Here is a 26,183-nt window from a genome sequence, read left to right on the forward strand (position 1 = left end):
ACCAGGACCAGTCCCCGACATCTCCAGGTAAGGCTGGCAAAGACACCTGTCTGACATCCTGGTCAGACCTGCTGCCAGTCAGTGTCAACAACACTGAGATAAATAGACCGACGGTCTTACTTGGTACAAGGCAGCTTCATAGGTTCACGACATTATATTGATTGTGAAGGTAGACAAAGACTGGCTCAAGTTACCTTTTCCATGCACCTTCGGAGTGTGTTAATATTTCTGACCCACCAGCCTATACCCACTGCTCTTAGTTCAGACCACTGGGGGTCTCCTCTCTGAATTGCAGGAATCATGTTGATTAGCTCTTCCTCTGCCTCCGAGTGAAAAGCCCAGGCAAAGTGGCATGTAGAGACACCTAAACAAAAGAGGAAAATCCTGCTGTCAAAGCAGTTCCGAACATGGTCAATAGCATAAGAAATAATATATGAGCTGCTGGGTTGGGGCGAGGGGAGAGGAAGAAGAGCAGTACATCTGATACAGTCATAATCACTTGCTGGATTATGAGATGCTAGATATAGAAGTTCATACTTTGTTAAGAAATATAGAATAGCTTTATTTTGTATGAACTTTGGAACAATGTGTATACAAAGCATGGGAATTAAGAATATAATGAAAACAGTGCACCCATTTCAAATCTCTGATATACTAAGGGAGCAATCTTAGGGCCGCTAGTCAGTGGCTAGATGGCCATAGGATAGGTCAGTTCCTGGGGACCGACCTTGGAGCCCATGCTCTGAGGTTGGTTCCCGGAGAACTGACCTCCACCCCCTCCCGCACTGCCTCGTACGCAGCGTGTAACAGCCCCTCGCTCCGCTCTTGTAAGAGCAGGGCAGAGTGGCAAAAACAGGGCGTTCCCGGGGCGGGGTGGTCGGAGATGCCAGTAGAACACATCCTATGTGTCGTCCAGCTGCCGCTTCCCACGCTTTGAGGTCCCACGGCTAGACAGCCAAAATCGGCCATCTAGCTGTTAAGTGCAAGGCGCCTGACGTGCAGAGGGGGCGATCCCCTCTGTGCTTCCCCTGCCCTGCATTTGACAAGCGGCTGCCTCCGAGTTTGGAGGTGGCCACCTACCCTGGTGGGACTGCGTGCTAAATGACTTCTGTAGACTTCAACAGTCAAAACATAGGGTGCCCTGTTTGAAGATTCACATGCTTCAAACAGGCCCCTTGCATTGTTCAAAGGTAAACACAAAATTATATATTACCTTGATGGAGCAGCTGAACGCGATATAAAGGGGGGAGGGATGTCAAGAGGCATGTATGTAAACGCATAGCTAATAAGTAACGCAAGCCACACTCATCTAAAGTGTCTCTCCCTGCAAAAATAAACAAAAATGTCATAATACAATTCACAGACAGGCATGCTATTTATTTATGTGTACTGCTTCTAAATGAAGAAGTTTACATTAGCAGGCACACATATACACTGCGAGTGCAGTCGAAGCAAAGAAACCAGGAATTCTTCCATCAGCTACAGTTTGGTCCAAATTGGAAAAGTATGGTTAACAGCTTTGGAACAAGCCAGGATATTAAACCATCTTCAAACCATGGTTGAATATACTGGCTTGATCTAAAGCTATTTACCAGTTTTCCCATTTCATCCAAATCAGGAAACTATAGTTAATGGAAGACTTCCTGGTTTGTTTCCTTGCTTGTGTAAAGGGCTACGTATGCTTGGTCATATCTTGACTTATTAAGCTGAGATATGATCGTTTGAACAGGGTCATACCCACATGTACACACACTCAGAATATATTTATTAAAGACATATACAAATTAATCAGACGGGTCAAACAAACCACAGAATTCTAAAGGCATCCTGCACTAATTCCCAATGGTTGCATTTTCACCTGTTGCAGCAAGGAAAGTTTGATGGCAGAAGTCAACTGTCAGAGTGAAAATTCTAGATTATAAAAATTTTAGATTATTAGATTATGGTGTGGGAAGAGACAATCCACTGATGTCATATGTTCCTTGCCTTTTCACAAACACTTAACATTTGTGCATAATTACTATCCATGCCACCTGTCAGGGATGTTTCTGAGAGCAGGGAGTGGGACATCAGTTCAGATTCTGAAGGAGAACCATCAGACATGGGGGAGGTGTTTTCCTAGGCTAGTCCAGATAAGAGTAGGCCTGCTTCTTAGCTTACAAATGTCCAGATGGTTGAGCATGAGGGTCCCTCTTCCCACTCCCCCCATGAACGGCAGAGAACAGGAGGCTAACCTAATAGATGCCAGGCGCAGATGCAGAGCAAAGACAGAGAAGGCACGGGTGGAACTTAGACAGTCTACCCAATTGGCCTTGCGTGAGAAGCTGCGTTTAGAGGCCTCACGAGAAGAGAGGGACCTCCCCGCCTTAAGTCAGGCTAGTGAGACTGCCTCCCTCTTCAAACGGTGGGCAATTCTCGTAAATTCCATTTGGATCCCCTGCATTTCTCTAAGAATTTGCATCTGTATGACCCTGTGAAATAATGGATTAAAAGCTGTAGACTGAAGCCTCTCGTCTGTGTATGTTTGGGCAATGAAGTGAAGTGGGGGCTAAGGGAATCGTGACACCACCCTAGTTTTATTAATTCAAATAAATGTGGTAGTAATTAAAATTTAGACCAGTTGAGTTACCTGAGTAATGCTTATCTCTGTTTTCATCAAGTTCAGTACTTGTTGTGGCCACAGTGTCTGCCAAGGCAACCAAGAACATCTGCTCCAGGCGAGTGAGTCCTGGTAAACTCGAGTGCATTAGATGGCTTGAAAGAACACTAGCGTGTTCTTGGCCAAAGTAAGTCGGTCCGTACTGAGACAGATTGATTACTTTGGATTTATGCTCTCTCCTTTCTGGCTCAAAATCGATGTAGTCATCAGTTGTGACTTGCTGAATCTGGAAAAGGTCTGAGTACTGATCCTCTGTTTTCCTTTTAGCACGATCTTCCAGGCCTTGTGGCCTTTTAGTAGCTTCCTCAATTTTGTATGTGTAATCTTGATCTGCTGCAAGCAGGGCATACAATGGCAGCGGAGGGATAGAATCTATCTCCGTATAGTCCCGTGTGCCATCTTTCCCAGTACTGACTGCATCCTTTGCAGTGCTGCCACTTACACTAATAGTACGAGAAAGATGGCGTTTAGAGCCACCATCTGCAGATTCTGGGTCTTTCACAATGGCAACTTCCCCTGCAATACATTTTACTAGATGTGAAAGAATGGCTTTTGCTCTGCGAACTTTACCCAAGTCCATCAGTTCCAACAGCTGGGTTGGGTGATACTGTGGCAGAGTGGGAGAAAGGACATGGGCAGCTTCAAAAAGGCCACCATCTTGAATCACAGTGGGAGTTCCAAAAATGTCATCCACAACTCCTGCTCCATCAATGACACTGGTTTTTTTGCTCAGCAAACTAGTCTTAAGTGGATCTTGGATGGGGGAGTCTTCACAGAGAAAGCTGTTGTTGTCGCTGTCTCCCGACTTCATGACATGCTTCCACTGTGCATATACGTGCATTTCACAATCCATTCCCACTACCAGTATCCCATCTCTCACCCAAGAGAGAGAAACAGGCAATGAAGGGGTGCCATCTACAGAAGACACCAAGTCTACCGATCTCAGTAGCACCCATTTGGACTTTATACCTTGTTTTATGCTACCACCTAGTGGTAAAGTAATGACAGCTACGCCATCTTTGCTGCTGGTTTGTTCAGTCACGATTCCTGAAAGCCGGCCATACATGAATATATTTGCACCCACGCCAACTGTAAGTATATGCGAACCGTCTTCTTTCGAGACCCAGTCCAAGTGTACCAAATGCTTGATATTTGGCATATGGTATCGGTCCTTGTTCAAAAATATATCCGACTTACTGTACACAAATAAATTACTGTCCACACTAACTCTTGAATCAAGGACACTGCCAACTTTGACTAGGTCATCCAGATGAATTGTCTGCTCCAAAACCCATTCTGATCCTCCGGTAGATTCACATTCAAATATACACACATGCATAGAAAATTCTTTGGAAACAAAACCATTGGGTTGTACAGGCTGCTTGTATGCCACAGCTAAGCGCCCCGTGTAGGAACAGCTGACCGCAACCGGCCTTCCAACAATGCACACTGTGCTGCTGTCATCGTCTCTCTCATCGTTCATCAAAGGCCACTTCTTCCAGTGATAGGTCTCTTTCATTTCACTTCTGGTGTTTACCACAGTTTCTACGGAACACCTCCAGAACCGCACTCTGTTATCCGAACAGGATGTCACCAGCAAGTACGGTGCGAGGCAGACAGGATAAATGGATGAAGAGCTCAGGTGTCCTAAATTAATCCAATCATCCTTCAGTATGATGCAACATCAACTGTTTACAGTTGAACACATCAACATTTACAGGAATGCAGCCTTTAAACAAACTCAGACATATACCCATTTCCGACAGTACTCTTTATCAAATTAAATGACAATAGGGCTGTTCACACAAAATGCTAACCCACACTCAGTGGTTGAGGGTGGGGTGTTGCTGAACCATGGCTTAGTATGTTGACTTATCGCAGCATGTTTTCTGCAGGGTGGGTTACCGTGTTATCTGAACTAGGGATGGCGGAGAATTTCTCCCCGAAACTTCGGGGGGCCTAGCGCCAACATGTTCGGCCCCCCGAACAAGTTTCGGGGAGAAATCCTCCGCCCCCCCCCGCCCCCCCCCGGGACGGGACTTACCTTCCCTGAATGTCCCTCCCGGGGGCGGGTCCGGCTGGCGGTTTGTCCGGTGTTCGAGCGGGGCGGGAGCGGCAGCCGGTCTTTTGACCGGCTGCCGCCCCCGCCATTGCAATGAAAGAAAAAAAAAAAAACGTCCCCTGATAGGCTACGTGACGATTCACGTAGCCTATCACGGCAAGATTTGCAAAGTCAGCCGTGATAGGCTACGTGAATCGTCACGTAGCCTATCACGGGTGACTTTAAAAAAAAAAAAGTGTGTACGGATAATGGCGGCCCCCATAGGGAGCCGCCATTCCCGTTCCTTATTTGGTCGCTGTAGTCTACGTCAATGTTTACGTAGACTACGGACGTTGTTTTTTTTTTTTTTTTACTTTCGTGTTCGCGGCCGGGCGAGGCGGGAAGCCTCCTCCCCGGCCTGAATTTCGGCCGGGCGAGGCGGGAAGCCTCCCCCCCCGGCCTGAATTTCGGCCGGGCGAGGCGGGAAGCCTCCCCCCCCCGGCCTGAACTTCACGGGGGGAGCAGCGAAGCGCTCCCCCCCACCGCGAAAAAGCTGCGAGAAAAGGTAAGTGACTTTCGTTCACCCCTAATCTGAACACAGCCAGGGTGGCTTGTTAACCATGTCATGTGGCTTGTTAACCACCCCAAACAACCCAACAATAAACCATGGGTTCTCAAGGTGGCTTGTTTGAGAAAAATAAGCCACACAGTATGGTTAACAAGCCACCCTGGCTGCGTTCAGAAAAATATGCTAACCCACACTTCAACAAACAAACAAACAGTATACAAAAGTCAGCAAAAGGAACAAGAGTTCAACAAAAGGGAAGGCCCAATAAAGTCTTTAATGCTGTTTAAAGACCTTCAAAGAGGTCAGCAGGCACATTTCAACCGGCACATGATTCCACAACTGAGGGGCGGCAAAGGACAAGGTCCCCTTGCGTGTGGCTGCCAGTCTCACATTAGGCAATGGCAGCAGAGGGCCCTCAGAGGACTTAGGGGGTGGCTGGGATGCAGGGTCAGACAACACGTGGTCAGACAACACGCTAACCCACGGTTCAACAAACAACCCACGGTTCAACAAACAACCCACACTCACCAACTGAGTGCGGGTTAGCGTGTTGTGTGAATAGCCCCAATAGTCTGCTCACCCAGACATAGGCCCGGTTCACATGTACTGATGACCCATGGGTTGTTCGACCCATGGGTTGTCGGGGCAGAGCATGAGCGAGTGAGCATGCTGCCTCCCTCCCACTCACCATTTCTGCTCCGCATCCACTTTGCTAAATAACCCAGGGACCAATTTGTTTGGCGCTGGATTAACACTCGGGCTTGTTTAACGGTCAACAACCCGGAGTGCTGGGCTGGACATTGCGACTACCTACCCAGGAACTGGGCTGTTTAGCAAAGTGGATGCAAAACGGAAGTAGTGAGCAGGCAGGCAGGAAGCAGGGCATTCACTCGCTCCCCTGTGCCTCTGCCAATTCATGGGCTATTTAACCCATGAATTGGCATTACATGCGACCCAGGTCCCACCCTATGTCAGCACATCCTTTCCTGTTTAAAAAAATTTCCCTGCCTGGCCAAGTGGAGGTGACCTTTGCTTGCCACAGCTATTTACAAGCCTGTGTGAATATAGGAGAGCCTTGTTATTCCCAAGCAGTGTCAAATATTTGGCATGGGGAAGACAGGAACAGGCAGAGAGAGCATCAGGGCCTGCTCCTTTTGGACTCCCCACCCCCATGGCTGGGGGAGCTGTCTCCCCCTCCCCCCAACCGGGAGATGAGAGGGTAAGCAGGCCAAGTCTCCTTAATTTTTCCCTCCTCTTCCCTTTTTCCTTGCATGTCATGTCTTTTTTAGATTGTAAGTCTGTCGGGCAGGGACTGTCTTATTTACTGATTGATTGTAAGCCACTCCAGGAGCCTTTTCTGGCTGAGAAGTAGGATAAACACATTTTAAATAAATCAATATTTCAGTCTTCAGTACATTTTGCTTTTAATTATGCCAAATTAAATTGTGAATACATAAAGGTGAAAATTAAGTCAAGGCAGTGGTTTGTATATAAAGCAGGGCTGGGCAACATATTTTGCCCTACAACTCCCATCATCTCATACCATTGGCTATGCTGGCTAGGGCTGATGGGAGTTGTGGGCCAAAACATCTGGAGGGCCAAATGTTGCCCACCGTGATATATAGGGTTACGGTGGATAAATGTATGTAAGTTTGCCCGAAGTCTCAGTTTGGCAGCTGAGGTCATAGAGAACAGTGTAATTAACTACCAAATAAACGAGTCGCCCACAATAGTGTTTTACCTGCAGAAGGAGTAGCTCGAACAACTTCTACACCAACCGGAAGATCCAACGGGTAACTGTAGACTAGGTTAGAACTCAAAATAAGTTTACTAGCTGTCTGAAGATTAGCAACGGATGAAGAACGTGGTATTGGAGTTGTGCCAGGTGAGGTGTCTGGAGATGAGTCCACAGTCTGCTGCCCAGGTATGCTTAGCTGGTTTCCTGATGAGTGAACTTCAGCAGACTTCGCTTTAATGACACAGAATGAACCGTTTCAGTATGTAAACAAGGACAGACTCCTTTTATTAAACACAGGCAAGGATTTGTTGGGATATAACATGCAGGCTGTTTTGCTTTTAAAAGAGTATTTTGACATGAACCAGTTTAACACCATTTATGTTATTGGTTTAACTTGCTTGCGGACTTGCTTGATGGATGTGTGCACTGCAATCCTATTCATGCTTGCTTGGAAGGAAGTCCCAATGCCACAAAGACAGACCTAGTCCCAGTCAATGTGAGTTACTCCCAAGTAAATGTGTGTAGGAGAGCATTCTGAACCTGCAATCCTGCCTACATGGTAATAAAATCCCAGTGAAAATCATGACACGCATAACGCCATGTTGTACTGTGCCTGGCCTTTCACAAACTTACAAAGTATATGACACGGACCTCAAAAATATAGTGGCTTCATGACATGTTATCACCATATCCATTTTATTTCATTAGTCTCTGCCATTAAATGCTCAAAAATGTTATACAAGCAAATATGTGTATAAAAAAACATATTGAGCAATATTTATTGATTACATTTATATCCCCCTTTTTTCCCACTTGCAAGGAACCTAAGACAGGGTATATGATCTTCCTCCTCTCAGTTTTATCCTCATAACAAACCTGTGAAGTAGGTTTGTTATGTGACTGGCCCAAAGTCACCCAGTGAGTTTCATGGCTGCAAGGGGACTTGAACCCAGGTCTTAATCCCAGCCCAACACTCTATACCACATTGACTGGGTTCACACAACATGATAACCCACACTCAAGAGTTGAGTGTGGGATGTCGTTGAACTGTGGGTTATTGTTGAAATGTGAGCTGTTGTGTTGTCTGAACCCACCCATGATAACAAACCACGGTTTGTTAAACATAAACAACCCACAGTTCACACCCTAACAACACACCATGGGTTCTTTACATGGATTGTTTGTAGTTAACAAACCATGGTTTGCAATTGCAGCTGGGTTCAGACAACAAGACAAGCTATGGTTCAACAACAACCCACACTCAACCCTTGAGTGTGGGTTATCATGTTGCGTGAACCCAGTCACTGACTCTTCCATATATATATTATAGCCATATTCATTTTTTTTTTTTTTTACAGAGTGGGATATCCAACATGCAAACAGAACTCCTTTGTCTACAAAGGTTGTGCCACTGACATGAATGGGTCGGTCTGAGCGCACAGCAGTGCTCAGGGGCTTTTGCAGAGCTCAGCTCTAGCTTCAGTGGTAGAGGACCTGCTCTGCATGCAAAAGATCCCAGATTCAATCCCTGGGATCCCCAGATGGGGCTGAGAAACTCCTGTCTGAAACCCTGGAGACCTGCTGCCAATCAGCATAGACTGAGATAGGCAAATTTACGGAGAAGAAAGCTATCAGTGACTTGACACAGGGCAGCTTCTTATGCTCCTTCCTAATACTGGGACCTCCACTTGGAATTAATCTCACCAATCTCAGTGGAGTACAAAATACCTAATCTTTGAGTACAAAACAGATCGTCAAGAAACAGAAAGGGCATGCCATCCACATTTTGTATTCGCAAGGGTACCCTTCTCCAAGATTTTCTCTAACCCAATGCCACCTTTTAAATATTTATTTTGTATCCAGACTGGCACGGGAAGGGTTAGAGGAGAGGAGGAGAGGGCCTCTGAAGAGATGACATTTCTTTAAAAAGTGTTTAGAAACTCCAGGAAAAGGATCTTGGGGTTGTGGTGGACAGCTCAATCCAAACGTTGACCCAGTATGCGTGAGCTTTTGTGAAAAAGGCAAATTCCACAATAGGAATTCATTAGGAAAGGGATCGAAAATAAAACGGCCAATATCATAATACCTTTATAAAAATCTATGGTGTGACCACCCATAGAATGAATGGTTGTGGTCGCCAAAAATATATTGTGGAGCTGGAAAAGGCGGAGAAAAGGCAGATCAAAATGACCAGGGGGATGGAATGACTCCTCTACCAGGAAGGGTTAAAATGTGTGTGTGTGTGGGGGGGGGGGGCGTTTAGAAAAAAACAGAGTATGAGGGGTCAGTATAGAGGTTTATGAAATTATGCATTGTGTAGAAAGCAGACGATGAGTTTTTCTCCCTCTCATTGTCAAGGGCTCCTTGGAGGCCTCTCTCAGTCTAATCCAGTAGCCAAGTCCAGACACAGACAAATGGATTCTTTTCAAAGCTTTATTCCTCTTTTACAACTTAACAACTCTACTGTTACCAACTAGATATGAGCAGCAGAGTACCTATGCCCTAAGTTGGAACAGTTGGTCCCTGTTTGAAAGGGAATTACTGGCAGACCCCTGAACTTAAGGACTAGGGAGAGTCCCTCCCCTTTTCCCTTGGATCCTCTGGGCGCAGCCGTTGTTTGCGCACCAACCGGGCACTACACCTCCTTTCTGTGCCCTCCATTTGGCGCTGCTCTCTGCGTCGGCGCCGCGCGTCCATCAAGTCTGCTTCCCGTGCTCTGTCACTCCCAGGACTGCTATCTAAGCTAGGAATGCCGGTGGGAGGAATCTCCGTCAGCTGTTGGCCCTGGGAAAGAGGAGCGTTCTCCTCTCCCAGGAGCGACTGCTCTTCCTCAGAATCAGAACTACTCTGGGATTCTATGGGCTCAGTGTCCACCCTGACACTCATAATACTAGAACCCACAGTCATTCATTGAAGCTGAACGGTGGGAGATTCCGAACAGACAAGAGGAGGTATTTCTTCACAAAGCTCATAGTTAAACTAGGGAATTCACTGTCACAAGATGTGGATTCAGCCACCAACTGAGGTATCTCTGAAAGGATATTAAATTAGAGATATTAGGCAAATTCATGGAGGATAAGGCACTACTAGACATGATAGCGAAGTATTACGTCCAGTATCAGAGGGCAAAATCCAACAGGGCATTCATGACCCCGCTGATTCTCTTGCACTTGGCAGGATAAAAAAGCCTTAAATAAACAAACACAGGACATGCTTATGCTCAAGGTACACAATATAGGATTATCTGGAAAAACTGCACTGACCTACACATGCTTGTACAGATTTAAGATGGAGGTGCCACATCTGAAGTATCGAGGAGCCGTTGGCGTCTTTTTCAATCACGATTAGATAAAACTTTTCGGAGAAGGGTGGTGGCCGATAACCTGTTAAAAAACCAAATGTGATCGGGACCCGACATTTCAAACGGAAAACCTGAAAATTATTGCCAAGCGCTTTCCAGGCTCTGAAGTTACAGAGAGGCTTCAACATGAACTTCTCCTGTGAGAAAGCAAAAAAGTTCTCTGTTTTGCTTTGTTAGAAACAAACTATAGATTCATGCAACACTGGCTTTGGAGAACATACGTGCATCCAAAAATACACGGACCCAAAGCTATCTGGATTAAATGTGGACATTTACAATTGTATCTTGGGGAAAATATCAGCCTGAGTCAGAGCTCTGTGGGCATTCAGAGGCGGCTCAGTGGCGCTCCTGCTTGTGTTGGCTTCTGCATCCATTTAAATAGCGGTAGGCACATCACTTTGTCCATATGACGCTACCACCATTCATGGAAGCTTGTGTGCCTACTGGATCAGGCACAATCAGCACTTCTCTCAATAAATTAAGGCTCAGACACCACAAATAGATAAACTATCCCTCCTGTTTCTTATTTCTCAATTGCTTAGGCTTATAACTGTATGCCTGTTTAAAAGATGTGTGTCCGTGCGTGCATGCGTGTGTGTGTGTGTGTATCTCCCACCTTTCTGCCAAGGAACTCAGGTGAGAGAACATGGTTCTCCCCCACTCCAGTCCACTCCTATTTTCTCACAACAACCCTGTGAGGTAGGTTAGGCTGAGAGATAGTGGCTTGCCCACAGTCACTCATTGCATTTCATGACTGAGCAAGGAAGATTTGGTCGCCCAAGTCCTAGTCCCGCACTCATTCGCAGGCACATTCTCTACAAATTCTTTGTTCACAGATAAGATTGGCTTCCAGCAGCTTCACTGTACCTTTAGATGGCTGGAAAAATATCTCCGAGTCCTTTAGCTCTACATCTTCCTTATGTGGCTTGTATCCCAAAATGAAGTCCTCTTGGAAGACGTGCAGCAGCTGCGTGTTTGACCCACACTAGAAACAGCATCAGGAAGAAATTTAGCAACCTTTCCAAATAGCTGTGTCCAATAACATTCAAGGTATTGATATGAATTTGGGCAGTTTCCAACAGTGACGTTCCACAAATTCAACGAGTGTGAGTGGAGCTCCGTGGAATCTTTCCACTGTGCAAGCGGTTTCCCATTATGCTTGAGCAAGTGGTTGTGCAAGCTGTTGCACAATGGGTTTGCACAATGGCTGCAAAGTAGTTGTGAAACCGGGTTCACAAGTGGAACGCGCAACTGGTTGCACAGCATAATGCAAAACCGCTTGAGCAGCCATGCTTGTGCAAATGCAACTTTCGTTGGATTCTTCTCTTGCGCATAGTTCAGAACCTAGTTTCCACAGCACAATAACATTTGCGCTAATAGAGTCACACAGTTGGATACTGCCCATAGTGTTCACTTAATCCTTAGCTCTGGCTTCCATTCAGGGTCATGGTCAGAGTCTTGGTTCCCTGGGTGATACTACAGGCGCTTTCCATTGATGTTTAGCTTTTATTTTCAAAACAACATCAAGCACACACAACAGTAAACCTCTCGGCCACTCTTCCCAAACTTGGCACACTCTAGATGTGTTGGACTACAACTCCCATCATTCCCAGCCAGCATGGACTCCAGAGTGGATAGGGCAGCACACTTTCATTCAACATTAGCAAGAGCTTCATGACTGAACATCTTGTTATTTCAACACTCAGCCCAACATATGTCGGTCTAAAATCAGTTGCTCAAAACTCTGCAATAAGGCTTGCTACAGAAGCAGACTGAGATCAAAAGTTTCTATAATTAATTACACAGGAAATGTTCAGTTGATTAATTTACCACAGCAGGGAACAAAATTATGCTAATTTTCTTAGGAGCTAGGCAAATTATATAATGCACTGGAGATGCCTTTTTGGAGGGTTTGGGCTGTGGATTAAAAGAAAACACTACTTGTTTTTCCACATTAAAAGGCCTAACATTGATAAGCCTCCTATATTGGTACTAAAATCCTAGGAGAATTCCAGAATAACCCTGATATGCTTATTTATTCTAAGCATGGGGTATATAAACCCCACCAAAAGTAGACCCACTGAAATGAATGGGATGTAAATTACATTAATCCAGGATACTATGGGGTAAAATCCAACATAAGTCCTACTTAGAGTAGACCCATTGAAATGAATGGGACTTAAGTTAGTTAAGTCTAACTTAAATCCCATTCATTTCAATGGATCTACTCTAATTAGGACTTACATTGGATTTTACTCGGGAGGCCTTAGACCAGCTTTCCCCACCTGGTGACCTCCAGATTTTGGACTTCAATCCCCATCAGCCCCAACTAGAATGGCCAGAAAAACCTGGAGGTTCACTAGGTTTGGGAAGGCTGTCTTCGACAAAGCACAGGATAAAGAAAAATCAGTATTTTTTTCTGGAAAACGTTCTTACGCAATTATGAAGTGTTTATAATAGAGAAATTCCTACGGCAATGTAATAAAATCTCACACACACACTCTACAAGAAAACAGATAGCTAATAGTGACTAAATCCCACTGAAATGGATGGAATAGGACTCTGTTGCAACTAAGGGTGCAATCTTCTACACACTTACCTGGAAGTAAATCACACTGAATTCAATTATATTTCCTTCTGAGTAAATATGCATAGGGCTGCCCTGTTAGTCCCATTATTCCCACTGGACTTAATCGTGACTAGCAGCTGCTGGACTATTCCCATAATCCGCCCAGACCTTAAGATCATCATCAGCGGCCCTCCTCCATGAGCCCCTGCCAAAGGAAGTGAGGCAGATGGCTACTAGGAGGAGGGCTTTTTCTGCTGTGGCACACCGGCTGTGGAATGAGCTCCCTAGTGAGGTTCACCTGGCACCTACATTGTATTCTTTCTGGTGCCAGGTGAATACCTTTTTATTTTCCCAGACATTTTAGCATTTTAGCTCTTTAGACTTTTAGCTTTGCTGTTTTAAATCTGTATTTTAAATCTCTGCACTGCTGCTAGGTTTTATTCTGGTTGTATTGTTTACTGTGGTTTTAATGCTTTATATATTTTGTATTGTTTTATTGTGTGCTCTTTGGATGTAATTTTTGTGAACCGCCCAGAGAGCTTCAGCTATTGGGCACATAGAAATGAAATAAATCAGCATCAGCATCATCTTGTAGTCAGTCAGCACTATTACTGGTTTTCCTTAAAAATCTCTAACTATGAAACAAAAAGTGATAGATGCACTTAAAAAATCCATAAAATGGTTAAGTAGTTATTTACCTGGTCAGTTATGGCATCTAGTTCAATAATGCATCCTGGTCGAGCTGTTGATTGCTGGCTCACAATGTTAAACACTTCACCAATGAGTTTCTAAAACAGAGTAAAAGTTGGCAGAACATTTGTATTTTAACCATCTTGTTTCAGTTGGGTGCTCGATCAGCACCACTGCTGTCTAGTTCCTCGCAATTCTATGAAACAGGTCTTTATCTACTTTGCTATTTAGAAAATAATGCAGCAGCTAGGATGCATTCCCACACACCTCACTTCTTGATTTTATTGATCCCCCCTGACCTCTTTTAAGTTTTCTCCTTCTACAGAACTCATTTCATAATAAGGGAATTTGATTTTGACAGTATGCATTGGTAAATGCCAGACCACTGTTCGGTACCTTGACAGAAGAGAATAATGCATATATAGAAGCCAGACCAAAATATAAATTTTAACTGATAGACCATATTTATTTTATTGCTCACATAACGGGACACAAATGTGAACACATATGTATCTATATATATACACACACACACACACAATCAAAAAAAGTGACTATAAGCAATGGAAATATACAGCAACTAGGGATGTATGGACTGTGTAAAATCTGTTCTGTCTGTGTTCCAGGGATTTCAGGCACCTTTTGTTCCATCATCCACTCATTGACAGAATCAGATTTTTTCAAGTTCCCAAATTCATGCAAATGTGCATTTGGGCAAATGCACAATTGTGCAAATCCCCCCCCCCCCCAAAGTGCATTTTCAAGCTTTAGCCTATGGGGGGAACATGCATTTCTGGCCGGTCTTTTTTATTTTCTGTATTTTTGTATTACTAAATTTGCACAAATTCTGACCAGTCAAAAAAGGTCCACAAGTCCACAGAATCCACGCAACTTGGGGCAAGCTGCGGAATCTGCAGGTCAGATTCACAGAAATCTGAACTCATATGATTTCACTGTGGATTTCTCCAACATCCGTAACAATACTTGGAATATCTGAAGGGAAAAGATTGAGGTTAACAGAACCAGTGTGGTGTTGTGGTTAGAGTGCTGGACTGGGACTCTGGAGATCCGGGTTCTAGTCCCTACTTGGCCATGATGCTGTCATGAGAGCCAGTCACTGACTCTCAGCCTAACCTACCTCACAAGGTTGTTGTGAGGATAAAATGGAGAGGAGGAGGAGGACAATGTATGTTGTTTTGGGTTCCTTGCAAGAGAAACAAAGGCAGGCTATAAATATAATAATAAATAATATTTAAAAATCAGCCAAGGTGTTGTCAAAGATGTCTCCTTTATCCTCTTTGGGAAACATATTAATGGTATAAACTGGATGAAAGTGAGAGCAAACACAGTAATTTACAGGGCAAATGTCTACTTAAAAATAAATCCCACTGAGTTCCATGGGGCTTCCTCCCAAGTATGTGGGTATAGTATAGCAGCCTTAATTGGGCAAATTAACAAAATGATAATGGCAATCCTTCATTTTACCATACGCAGCCAATAAGGGTAGATTATGTATGTCACTTGCATGCAAGAGTTTTATCCACAAAGCTGTACAGGCTTGAAGAATACTAATTCAGCAAGGTGTGGCAAGCCACAAACAACAAAATTACCTCAGAAATAAAATGTTTAATTTCTCTGTGCAATCTATATTGTGGCTCTTTTTCCAATGCTGTACATAAATACGTCACTCTCTGAATTCGCCTAAACTCCGGGATGAATGTAGATGACACTTTGATGGAAGTGAGGCTTTCAGGACAAAGCTTGCATATACATTTGCTGCTATTTCATACTTCAAGCAATAGGAAAAGAGTCTGCATGTGAAACTTACAGAGGATCCAGGGTCACTCAACTCATCCAAAAGCTTTCGTGCATCCACCACAGCTTGGTATAACCTCAGGTTTTTCCCATCTGATGCTACAAAGCAAGCACTAGCAGAATTGCAGTACGTACCTAATGGAAAACAAGTATCAGTTTGACATTTAATATAAGGGATATATGCTTTAGTAATTATTGCTGGAACGTCATCAATTTATTTTATTATGTTCTCCCATACGACAAATTAAAAGAATGTTTCTACACTCCCACAATTTATAGCCGAGTTTGAAAGAAGGTTATTGCATAGCATGTATTTCTTTACTCTTAATAGATTTCCACACACTCCTGCATTTAAGAGATGAAAACAGGGACATGCTTGTAAAAACCCCTATTCTCTTACCAAAGAGATCACTGCTTGGGTCTGAAATATCCCCAGCTCACACCCCTCTGAAACATTTATTATTACTGTTGTTGTTAACATTTCTATACCGCCCCATAGCTATCTGGGCAGTTTGCAAAAGTTAAAACATTAAAATATAATATACAAAGTTTAAAAACCGTTTACATAAAAACATATGGACAAAAAACATATAACTAAAAACAACTTTGAACTATTTTTTTAACCCAACAATAAAACACAGCTTAAAACAGCACCGCTTAAAAATAGTATACAAAAGTCAGCAAAAGGAACAAGAGTTCAAAAAAAGGGAAGGCCCAATAAGGTCTTTAATGCCTGTTTAAAGACCTTCAAAGAGGTCAGCAGACACATTTCAACCGGCACGTGATTCCACAACTGAGGGGCGGCAAAGGACAAGGTCCCCTTGCGTGTCTCACATTAGGCAACGGCAGCAGAGAGCCCTCAGAGGACTTAGGGGGCGGGCTGGGACGCAGGGTCAGACAACATGTGGTCAGACAACATGCTAACCCACGGTTCAACAAATAACCCACGGTTCAAAACAACCCACACTCCACCACAGAGTGGGGGTTAGTGTGTTGTGTGAACAGCCCCACTATCCGTGACTTGGCACGAGTCAACATTCAGATCTGGCTTCTAGAACCAAAAGAGGGTTGCTCAGCTTCAACTCTCAAACACAAGGAAAAAAGACGCAAACCCAGGAAACATTATTTGTGGAAGTGTTCTTAAGATAAGGACTTGCATAATTTTGTAAACGGCAGAGGTACTGGGTACATTAAAAAAAAAAGAAAAGGCACTACATCAGAGTATGGAAGAAACTGGTAAATTTTCAGTTCCAACAGGCCTAAGGAAAAAAACAACTGCTCTTAAATTTTGTGTGCAGCGTTCCACTGGGAATCGTGCAGGCTCGCAAGCCTGCAGCCTACAAAACCGCCAAGCCTGCACTGTACAAAACTAATTTTCTGCTTCCCAAACAAACCCCCCACAACGATTCTCACACAGATATTCTCAAAGCTTGGACTGCAGCGTCTGCTGCGGAGTTCAGTTCTGAAGATGCTTGTGAATAGATTGTTCTTGGACATTAGCAAACTGCCCTTTTACAGTCAGGCCAATCTAGCTGTCAATGCTGCCTGGCAGTGGATTTCCTGGGTTCGAGGCAGGGTTCCCCCCTGGAGACACCGGGCATTGAACCTGGGATCTTCTGCCTACAAATTATGCGCTCTGATACTCAACTATAGCCCTTCCCCAAAGGGAAATCTGTAAATCTTTACATACAAATTAGTATTCTACAAAAACGTCTTGGTACATTTCTCTAAGAGTTGGAACCTGAGATGCTGAGAGCATGGGCAACAGTAGAACACATCATAAATGCTATGGTTATTCAGGACACTTTGTCGAACTGGAACAGGGAGAAGAGGTAGCCTATCAATTTACAGAGCCAGTAAATATAATGTGGATCAGGTCAAGCTCCAAAGACTGAAAGCTCAGCGTAAAGGAGAGGTATACAACGGCCCTATTACAAATCTTTGGGTTAGTTGCTATGTAGATTCAAAGACCTGTACAAATAGCCTTTTACTTGAAGAGTATACCTTTTCATTTAACTCCCTAACAAAAATTAGGAAGGTGTCCCCAACATACCTTAGGTAATTTCCCCCCCCACCCTTCCCTCCCCATTATTTTTTCCTTGTGCGTCATGTCCTTTTAGATTGGCGGCTTGGGGGCATGGACTTGTCTTGTTCTTCTGATTATATGTCAGCCATTCAAGTGGCATTTGTGGCTACAGAGCGAGGTAAATACCCTTTAAATAAACAATTATATGGTCCCGGAGCATAGTCTGAAGGCACATGAGGCAGCCACCTTGCTGAAGCTAAGCAGGTCTGGGTCTGGCCAGTGCTTGGAGGGGAGACCACCTGGGAATCACAGGTAGCCACCTTGAGTTCCATGATGGAAGAAAGGTGGGAAATAAATAAATAAATAAATGCAAATAAATATTTCTAGTACTTGGCCAAGTTCAGAGCACACGAATTTAAAATAAAAATCACACATTCTTGTTTCTGTGGGCAGCATCCAACTGTGCCATTCTGTTAGCACAAAGGATGTTGTGCTAGCGGAAACTAGGTTCTGAACTATGAGCAAGTGTTTGCGCAATGGAAAGAGTGGGCAGAGCTAGCGCTATTCGAGTTTGTGGAATGACACCACTGGATACAACCCTGCACGGGAGATTCTATACAATGGCACTCACCCAGACAGTAGCTAGGAATAAGGGTCGGGAGCCAAGCAACATTTGAGAAAGCTGAAGTGTGAAGAGAATTAATGCGAGCCAGTTCCGATACCCCTCCGGTGTAGGACAAAGGCCCAATGGGGTCCACGCGCCACAGAATCAGTTCGCTGTAAATTGCATTTGGATCGTGGAAGGTGCGTGTCGCGGCATTTCTAAGCTGCTGCCGGGAGGAACATTTTAGATGTCTCGTGGGATCCGTCGTTTTACCTAACCCATCAGAGTCCCACGGCTGATCAGAGTCGGGGGTCCGGAGGGCGTTATGATGGGAAGATGTTAGCAGCAGCGGCAGCACCGAGTGGCAAGCAAGGTCATTGAGATGAAAGCGGTGCCCGCAGTACCTGAACTTGTGAGTTACAGTATGCACAGTCGTAAAAGCGGACCTGTCTGCAAAAGAAACTGCCCACTGGTTTAGGGAGCCATCTATGTGTTTGGAGACCATCATGACGGTGGGTGCCGTGATGTTCACATTCGCGCTGTCCTGGGCACAGCTCGGTCTCCAGCCAGACAGGCTCTCTGAAATGCTCGCTCTCTTCTGGAGCGGCGTGCTGCCGGTTTCTTTTGCAGAGGGAGTACAGGCGTACATCATGATGTTTTTACTGAGAGAGCTTGCGTCGCCAGATGGAAATGCAACCGGAATCTGAGAAGAAAATGAGACCTAGAAAAAAAAGGGGAAGGAAATCATGAGAGTCTGAAAATAAACAGTACTATTTTTTTTTAAACAGCCGTCTCCCCAAACATATATAACTCTTAGCAATCAGAAAGTAATCAGGCCAAACTAGATGTGATGTTATATGCATCCTTGCATTTAACATGGTGTGGTTTAAAAAAATAAATAAAAAAAATAGCATCAATTTGGAGAGAGGAATGATCATTATCAGGATCACAGCATGCGGGGAGAGGAAATTTAACTCTTTCCCTCCTGTTCTGTGCCCTGAAATTTCTCCTCTGAAGCTAGTATTTGCATTGGTTGCCATTTCAGAGGAGGGATTTTCCTCAGGGTCTTAATTTGGCCCTTAATTATTAACTTTGTGGTAAATTAGAATGTAGCATTTTATTTACTTTGTATTAAGATTTTTACCCCGCTCTTCAGCCAAAAAAGGCTCCCAGAACGGATTATAAAACATCACTAATAAGATGGCCCCTGCCTGGAGGCTTACACTCTAAAAGACACAACACAAAAGGAAAAGGGGACTAGGAGGGATAACGGAAAAAAGCAAACCCAGGCATGAGTTCTCAGTTATAAAACTTGTATAACAACCTCAGGAAGAGGAGGATCCAGACATTGCTGGTCTCTCCGCACAACTGATGAAGTGCCCCTCCTTCCTTCCTCTCCTGATTAAACTGGCCCCTCTGGGTTCTCCAAGTGGCTGGATATACATAGATTAATAAAGAAATGCTCTCTTAAAACAGGACACAGCTTTTTCTTTTAAAAGACGCTGTGGAGGTTTGAGGCCTACAGAGGCAAGGAAAAGAAAAAGGTCAGGCCTGGAGTTTTTGTTGGGAGGGGGTATCGCCGAAAGCAGTTTCACTTCCCTAGTTAAGTTCCACTTATATTTCTCCGGTTAAGTTTCATTTCTTTGGGTTTGAAGCAGTACTTTCAGTTTTGGGGGAGGAGGGTATTAAAAAGAAAGAGCCAGAAAGATCAGAGGAGTAACAGCAGAGTTGGGGAGACCAGAGCCTGAAGAGGGAGCAGGAAGAAGCAGCCTGGAGAAGTCTAACTACAGCTAGGGTAAAGGAACTTGCATTTTGCAACTTTTATTTTCTCTTAATGCCTTTTGTATCACTCAGCTCTATTGTGAAAATACCTTTAGTTGTGATTTGCTTGCTTTAATTTACCAGTAAACTGTTGTGGTTAAACCCTGTGTCCAGAGTGTCAATTACCCCACGCCTACAGCCTAAACCCCAAGCTATTAGGAAAGGGGAGTTTAAAAAGAAGGAAGGTGGGATTCTTAAGGAGGCAAGAGATCCTTAAGGAGTTTCTCAGGGGGTCCAGGTCATAAGGGGAACCCTGACAGATACGATACCTGAACTTGTCGAAAGATCCCTGGATTGTACTCATCCAAATACTTCACATGCCAGACTAAAAAGGTGCCATCTATAGGATGAATTGTGAAGAGCATGTCTGGATTTTTGTTCCACTCCTTCAGCAGCAACTCAATTTTCCGATCTAACAAGACAGTCGGCAGTGGCATGGGGGAGGCAGCTGGTGAAAGGATTTTGGGGCTACATTCCCTTTCCCCATCTTCATGTTCTGAGGAACCTGCTCCCGTCCCCGTCTCAGATTCTCTGTCTAGAGACAATTCTGAAATTAAGGATAAAATACAAGAAATGGTTAAATTGTGTTATGCAATTTCCCAACTATGTTTATCCCTCCTCCCCACAACAACAAGAACAGCAGCAGCAGCCCTGGAGGTAAAATACTGGGGTTAGCCCTTTTCCTTACCAATGTTTACCTGAAGTTACCTACAGGTATAGCTGCTCAAGTGTTGCTAGCTAAAAAGGAGGAAATATTTTGTGGTCCCAAGGAAAACATTATTTATTTTATTTATTTATTATTGCATTTATATCCCGCCTTTTTTCCTCTTGCAAGGAACCCAAGGCGGCTTACATTATCCTCCTCCTCTCCGTTGTATCCTCACAACAACAACCCTGTGAGGTGGGTTGGGCTGAGAGTCTGTGACTGGCCCAAAGTCACCCAGTGAGCTTCCATGGCCAAGTGGGGACTAGAACCTGGATCTCCCGGCTCCCAGTCCATCACTCTCACCACTACACTACACTGGCTGTACATTCTGCACAAGTTGTGCCAAGCTGCTCTTTTGTCAATTAAGCAGTGTGGGTAAGGTTCAATATAACATTTTGACAGACAGAAATATATCAAGATGAAAGAAAATTAAGGATATAAACAGTCTTTGTTACATATCTTGGTCATTTACTAGAATTACTGTAGGATGTTAATACACGTACACACTCTGGCCTCTGCCATTGGCCAGGGGACTTAGGGTCCCTTGGGGGTGGCTCCCTTGGGGGCACTTCCCCGTCTCCCAGAAATAACATCATAGCAAGGGGGAGACCAACCTGGCCCCATCCATGGGCCAGAGAAGGAGCAGCTGCATGGAGCTTGTTTCGTCCTTCCCTGCTAGAAGAACACTTATAAGAACTTTGAAACTAAGAATGGGTCCAAGTTTGCTTTTTTTCTCCTCCCACACAACCCTTTTTCCTTTTGTGTCATGTCTTTTAGACTGTAAGCCTGAGGGCAGAGACTGTCCTACTTCTGATCATTGTTAGCTGATCTGAGAGCCTTGTTTTGACTAAAGGGCAGGGTAAAAGTGCTTTAAATGATCAATATGACTGCTTATCAATCTCTTGATAACAGAATTGCTGGGAAAGACTATGGTTCCTCCCAGAAGTTGCACTTTAGAAAAAACAGGCAACCTAAAATATATATTTCAGGCAATTTAAAGCAGCTCCATTATTATTTATTTTTGACCACTCTAAACACAAAACTGCAGCCACCAGAAGAAAGAAAGAAAGAAAGAAAGAAAGAAAGAAAGAAAGAAAGACAAAAAGACAGACCACTAACCGTGATCAAGTTTCATGAGTAAGCCTCTCTCTTTCTCCTCCTCTTTCTCTCCATCATAAAAATCCTCTTCTGCTTTTTTCATCTGTTGGTCAGTAAGTTCACGAAGATGTTGCATAAATATTTCAGTCGAGGATGTAAAATGGAATTCTTTATTATTCAGCCAATGAACCACAAAGCCTTCAGTTCCTTCATCTAAATTAAAAGCAGTCTTAACCAAGGCTGGTGGAATGTCTGAGGAAATAAAAATGATTTTTTTTCCAGAAAAATATGAGAAGAATAAGTGTTGGACTTGAATTAGTATGCAATCCTATGCATGTTTAGATAGAAAAAAGGCCTACAACTCCCAGCATGCCCCAGCCAGCCTACAACTCCCAGCATGCCCCACCCAGCCATTTTCACTTAGTACAAACTAGGGATGGCAAATCTGTCTATTTCTCTTCTGTGTCACTTTCTCATTTGTTCACTCATAAGTCCTTTCTGTCTTTTTCTTTGTTAAACTGCCATTATTGTTTTTTAAAAATACAACTCTGCATGAAAATGTGTATTTAAACGTGCATTCTCACATAACACACCTGTCCAAACATATTCTATCTCAAAATATGCATTTCTGAATGTATTCTGCCAAGTCTTTTGGGCAAAGAACTGCATCACAACACTGAAAGAAGTCCAAAATGTGATGTATAGCTATGTTCCGATCCACAATTAGACTGGGAGGCACGGAACAGATCAGTTCTTATCATTTTTTTCCTTATTTATAGGTGAACCTGTGACAAAACCCCTCCTCTCTCCACCCAGCCTATGGTTCCTCAAGATGGGGGGTTCATCTTTGCTTCTGCCTGGTCAAGTTGTACCCACCCACCTCAGGTTTCCACCTTTAACCACCTTTCTTATACTCCTTTTTTCCTAGAGTATAATTGTGTGTGTGATATGTGCCCCTTTTAAGTATAAGTAGTGTGATGAAGACTTCAGTACAGACTCGATGTAAAAGAATCAAAAGAATTTACTTAGATTATTATACAGATTGAACTTTCAAAGATTTCTCTTAACCTCACCTACACTAAACTAAGGCCTAAAACCACTAACCACCTCTCCCTATCCCCAGGAAGTGTCTTATCTAAGAGATCAAATCCCTACCTCCCTTCTGTCTTCAAACTGCCTCTCTGAACTCACTCTAACTCTCTCCAGCTCCCCCTCCCAGCAGCATTCTCACTGACCAGTCACATGGCCCCGGGCACTCGGCCAGTCACACCGTCCCATACATTCTCACCCACCCACCAGGCAACCTTCTCCAATGTATGGAGAAGCTATAAACCCTTAACACTCTGTTTAAACAAATCAAACCGTGGGGTGGTTCTGCACAGAACTGCTTAGAGATGTTATTATATTAAGCGGTATATAAATATTACCAATAAATACATTAAATTATTAGAATTCAAAGTCTGAATTCTTCAAGCATCCCTAGGACCAACTATGGTTAGGTTGCTGAGGAACAAATTGCTCATTTCACCTGTGGTAGGGTTAATGCTTGCTGTTATGTGGAAATGACAGAGGGCGTTGGCATGGTGCGAAATGTGGCGCTGAACTTCATGTGTTCCCAGCTGATCCGGTAAATCTTCGGTGTGAGTTATAAGTACTGAAGATCTTCGCTGACCTTTTCTCAAATTTTTCAAATGATGGATTGTCTGAAGCAGTTGAGAGAAAAAGACAGAGAGAAGAGGTAATGCTTTTTTCTCTAAGTATAAAAGGAAAACAGGCTGGTCTTGTGTCATGAGAATTCACCTCTGCAAAACACAAACAATATTTCCCCCCCACCCCAAATTGGACCAAGACAGCAATTAAAAAAAAAAAACCCCACCCAAACATTATTTCATTTTCTAGTCAAAGTTTTCTTTGTAAATTTTGATACATGCCCTGGTTTTAAAAATTGGGGGGGGGGGGGAGAAATGCTTTATGATAATATTTGAGTAGATGGTGGATCCATTCCAGAGAAAGTCAGTCATAATTAAGCCCCAGGAAAATCAATGGGAAGCTTAGCTATATGACTAATGCAGCATGGATTTCAATGGGTCTTAAGCACACCCTTTCTAGAGTTTGCACTTAACAGTAATCAATAGTTTGGTACTACATATGTGAGCAGAAAGGAGCCTAGCAAAGCCTCAGGCTTGCACAGCTGCAAAGAGGAATAAACCAGCACTCTGTTTCACTTTGCCCAATTCCTAGCTTGTCCTGACATGCAACGCACAAATTGTGGTTTAAAAGAAACTGTATTCAATTGCTGAACAAGCTAACAGCTGGTTTGTTCATAGACTAGGGTTTGTTTTAAACCACAATTCCTGATTCACCCATAATGTCAAGGCAGGAATTTGGCGACGTAAGCCTGAATGCTGGTTTATTCCTCCCCCAGCCACACAGAGGAAGGGGAGGGGGAGCATTCAAGACCAGTGCTTCATGGATGTGCCCGTTCTTGTCTGATCTTGGAAGCTAAGCAGGGTCAGTACTTACATGGGATTCCGCCTGGGAAACAGGCTTCCTGCATTGAGCAGGGGGTTGGACTCAATGGCCTTGTAGGCCCCTTCCAACCCTATGATTCTATTGTATGTTTCTATGTGGGCTCATTTGAGCTAATGTATGTAGTGCTACACTATGGTTCAGCGTTGCATGCAAATGCAGAGTGCACACAGTAGCAAAATATGATGTTGCACAGCATGTTTACTGTAATCCTAAACATGTTTACTTACAACTAAGACACACAGAACTAAGCAGGTCTTACTCCCTATTAAGTCTGCTTAAGATTGCAACCAAAAATCCCTTGGGGTGAAGGGAAGATGAGCTTATGTCTAGACCATTTTAAGGCATACTGCTTTGCACTCCAGTCTCAAAATGCGCTCCCCGTAAAGTCCTAATTTGTTGAGTTAAGGATCAGGGTGTAAGTCAGACATAAGAAGGACAACAACAAAAATACCCCCATGAATTACACTCGCTGGATCAACTTAAAGCTATACTAAATAGAAAATGCAGTCATCAGATATTTCCTTCAAGACTTGTATCCAATTATGTACTGATTTCTACTCAACAGGTCAGCAATTTTTTGACCATTTTTTCCCTACAGTCTTAGTTCAATGCTTCCCAAGCCTTGTGCGTGTTTTCAGGCATTGAAAAATCAGACTGGAGTAGCTCTGTATTTGTGTGAGAATCAGGTAAAGATAGAACAGTGCTGCTTTTCTATTTTTCCATCTCTCTGTTTTTGCTTATTTTGACAGGCCTGCTTCTCCATCCTTTTGCGAAAGGACAATTCTAAAGCCAATGAAAGGTAAGCCCTTAGCACCTGGCTATTTCTTGCACTGTACCTCCAAAGCCTTTAGCACCTGACTATTTATTGCACGGTACCTCCAAAGCATGCTGAATGTTGTCTTTGTGCCTTCCAGAGTGAGAGAAGCTGGTGCTGCTGCTGATGCTGGAAGTGCTAGTCTCACAGATCTGCTCCCCCAGAAGAGTGTCTTCGGGCAATACAGTCTCTGCCCACAGCCGGCAAATGCCGTCATGGCATGAAGTCAGTAGCACATTGCAAATAGACCCCCTTAAAGGCAAACACACAAATACCACTCACAACTTAAGGGTTCATGGAGCAGGGAAAGAGCTGAGCACTTTGTTCCACAATTTAGAATGATATTGGCAGGGCCGGCCCTCCCATTAGGCAGAGTGAAGCAACTGCTTCAGGCAGCAGATGCTGAGGGGGGGCAGCAGTGGCAGCCCCCTAATTGTTCCCCCTGAGCCCCCCAGCCTTTCTTGGAGAACTGAATGGTGTGTGCCAGAACCTTTCCTGCACCCCCTAAATGAGCCTGCGGCCCTCAGGTGTGGTAGGGGACACTATCCTGTTGCCAATACTGATGTAACATTCAGTCCACTTGGCTTCTGTCCATGGAAGAGATGGGGGTGCCATCTTGTCCTTTGCAGCAAAATAACCTATGCTGGCCCTGGATGTTAGTAACAACTGATAGTGGAGGCTGGTGGCTCTGGCATCAGTGGGGATGTGAATCTGCTCTGGGTTTCAGTCAGAACTCGAAAGGAGCTTTCCAAGGTGCTGAACCTATTTTGGGGGCTCCACTGACAAGTGGAGCCTAAAACAAAATTTCAAGGTTCCAGCCAGCCATTTCCTCCACGAAGGTCCATTTTTCTTTCTCAGCTATCACTCTACATGCCATGGCTACTGAGCATGCTCAGTCCTCACTGGGCTGTTTGTTTGGCTTTTTGGCAGGTGGGAGTTGCCCCTTAGTTTGTTTTTTAAAAGGTTTTTGTACTTCTGCACATCTCAGGGTTGCCCCAAGCGTTCTCATGCCACCATCCCGTTTCTTCACGACCCCTTTCTTGGCTCCAATTCTGTCGGCACCGACCACCTGAATTCGCTATTAGAAGGAGTGATTTGTCATCATAAAGACACTTAGATGAACTCACTTCCCATTGTTCTA

General features: G+C 44.0%; 1 protein-coding gene across 5 annotated transcripts in view; it reads right to left on the bottom strand.

The window, feature by feature from the left end:
* DMXL2 (Dmx like 2) overlaps nucleotides 1-26,183 on the bottom strand; it is a 123,924-nt gene that overhangs the window by 55,894 nt on the left and 41,847 nt on the right. For all 5 annotated transcript variants that reach the window (XR_014785352.1, XM_084817103.1, XM_084817102.1 and 2 more), the window contains exons 8-20: nucleotides 25,105-25,294; nucleotides 23,225-23,399; nucleotides 21,718-21,948; nucleotides 20,162-20,439; nucleotides 18,099-18,792; nucleotides 15,455-15,576; nucleotides 13,635-13,724; nucleotides 11,235-11,352; nucleotides 10,270-10,389; nucleotides 7,010-7,237; nucleotides 2,630-4,306; nucleotides 1,214-1,324; nucleotides 195-364 (exon numbers count right to left, since the gene is read on the bottom strand). Coding sequence is in view for 4 of the 5 variants with exons in the window: in XM_084817103.1 (XP_084673229.1) it covers nucleotides 195-364; nucleotides 1,214-1,324; nucleotides 2,630-4,306; nucleotides 7,010-7,237; nucleotides 10,270-10,389; nucleotides 11,235-11,352; nucleotides 13,635-13,724; nucleotides 15,455-15,576; nucleotides 18,099-18,792; nucleotides 20,162-20,439; nucleotides 21,718-21,948; nucleotides 23,225-23,399; nucleotides 25,105-25,294 (4,204 nt within the window). In the remaining variant the exon portion in view is untranslated. The remainder of the gene's footprint in view (nucleotides 1-194; nucleotides 365-1,213; nucleotides 1,325-2,629; nucleotides 4,307-7,009; nucleotides 7,238-10,269; nucleotides 10,390-11,234; nucleotides 11,353-13,634; nucleotides 13,725-15,454; nucleotides 15,577-18,098; nucleotides 18,793-20,161; nucleotides 20,440-21,717; nucleotides 21,949-23,224; nucleotides 23,400-25,104; nucleotides 25,295-26,183) is intronic.

The sequence above is a fragment of the Heloderma suspectum genome, chromosome 11, assembly GCF_057233095.1.
Source record: "Heloderma suspectum isolate Gila_16-S chromosome 11, 16-S_ref, whole genome shotgun sequence".
Lineage (NCBI taxonomy): Eukaryota > Metazoa > Chordata > Lepidosauria > Squamata > Helodermatidae > Heloderma > Heloderma suspectum.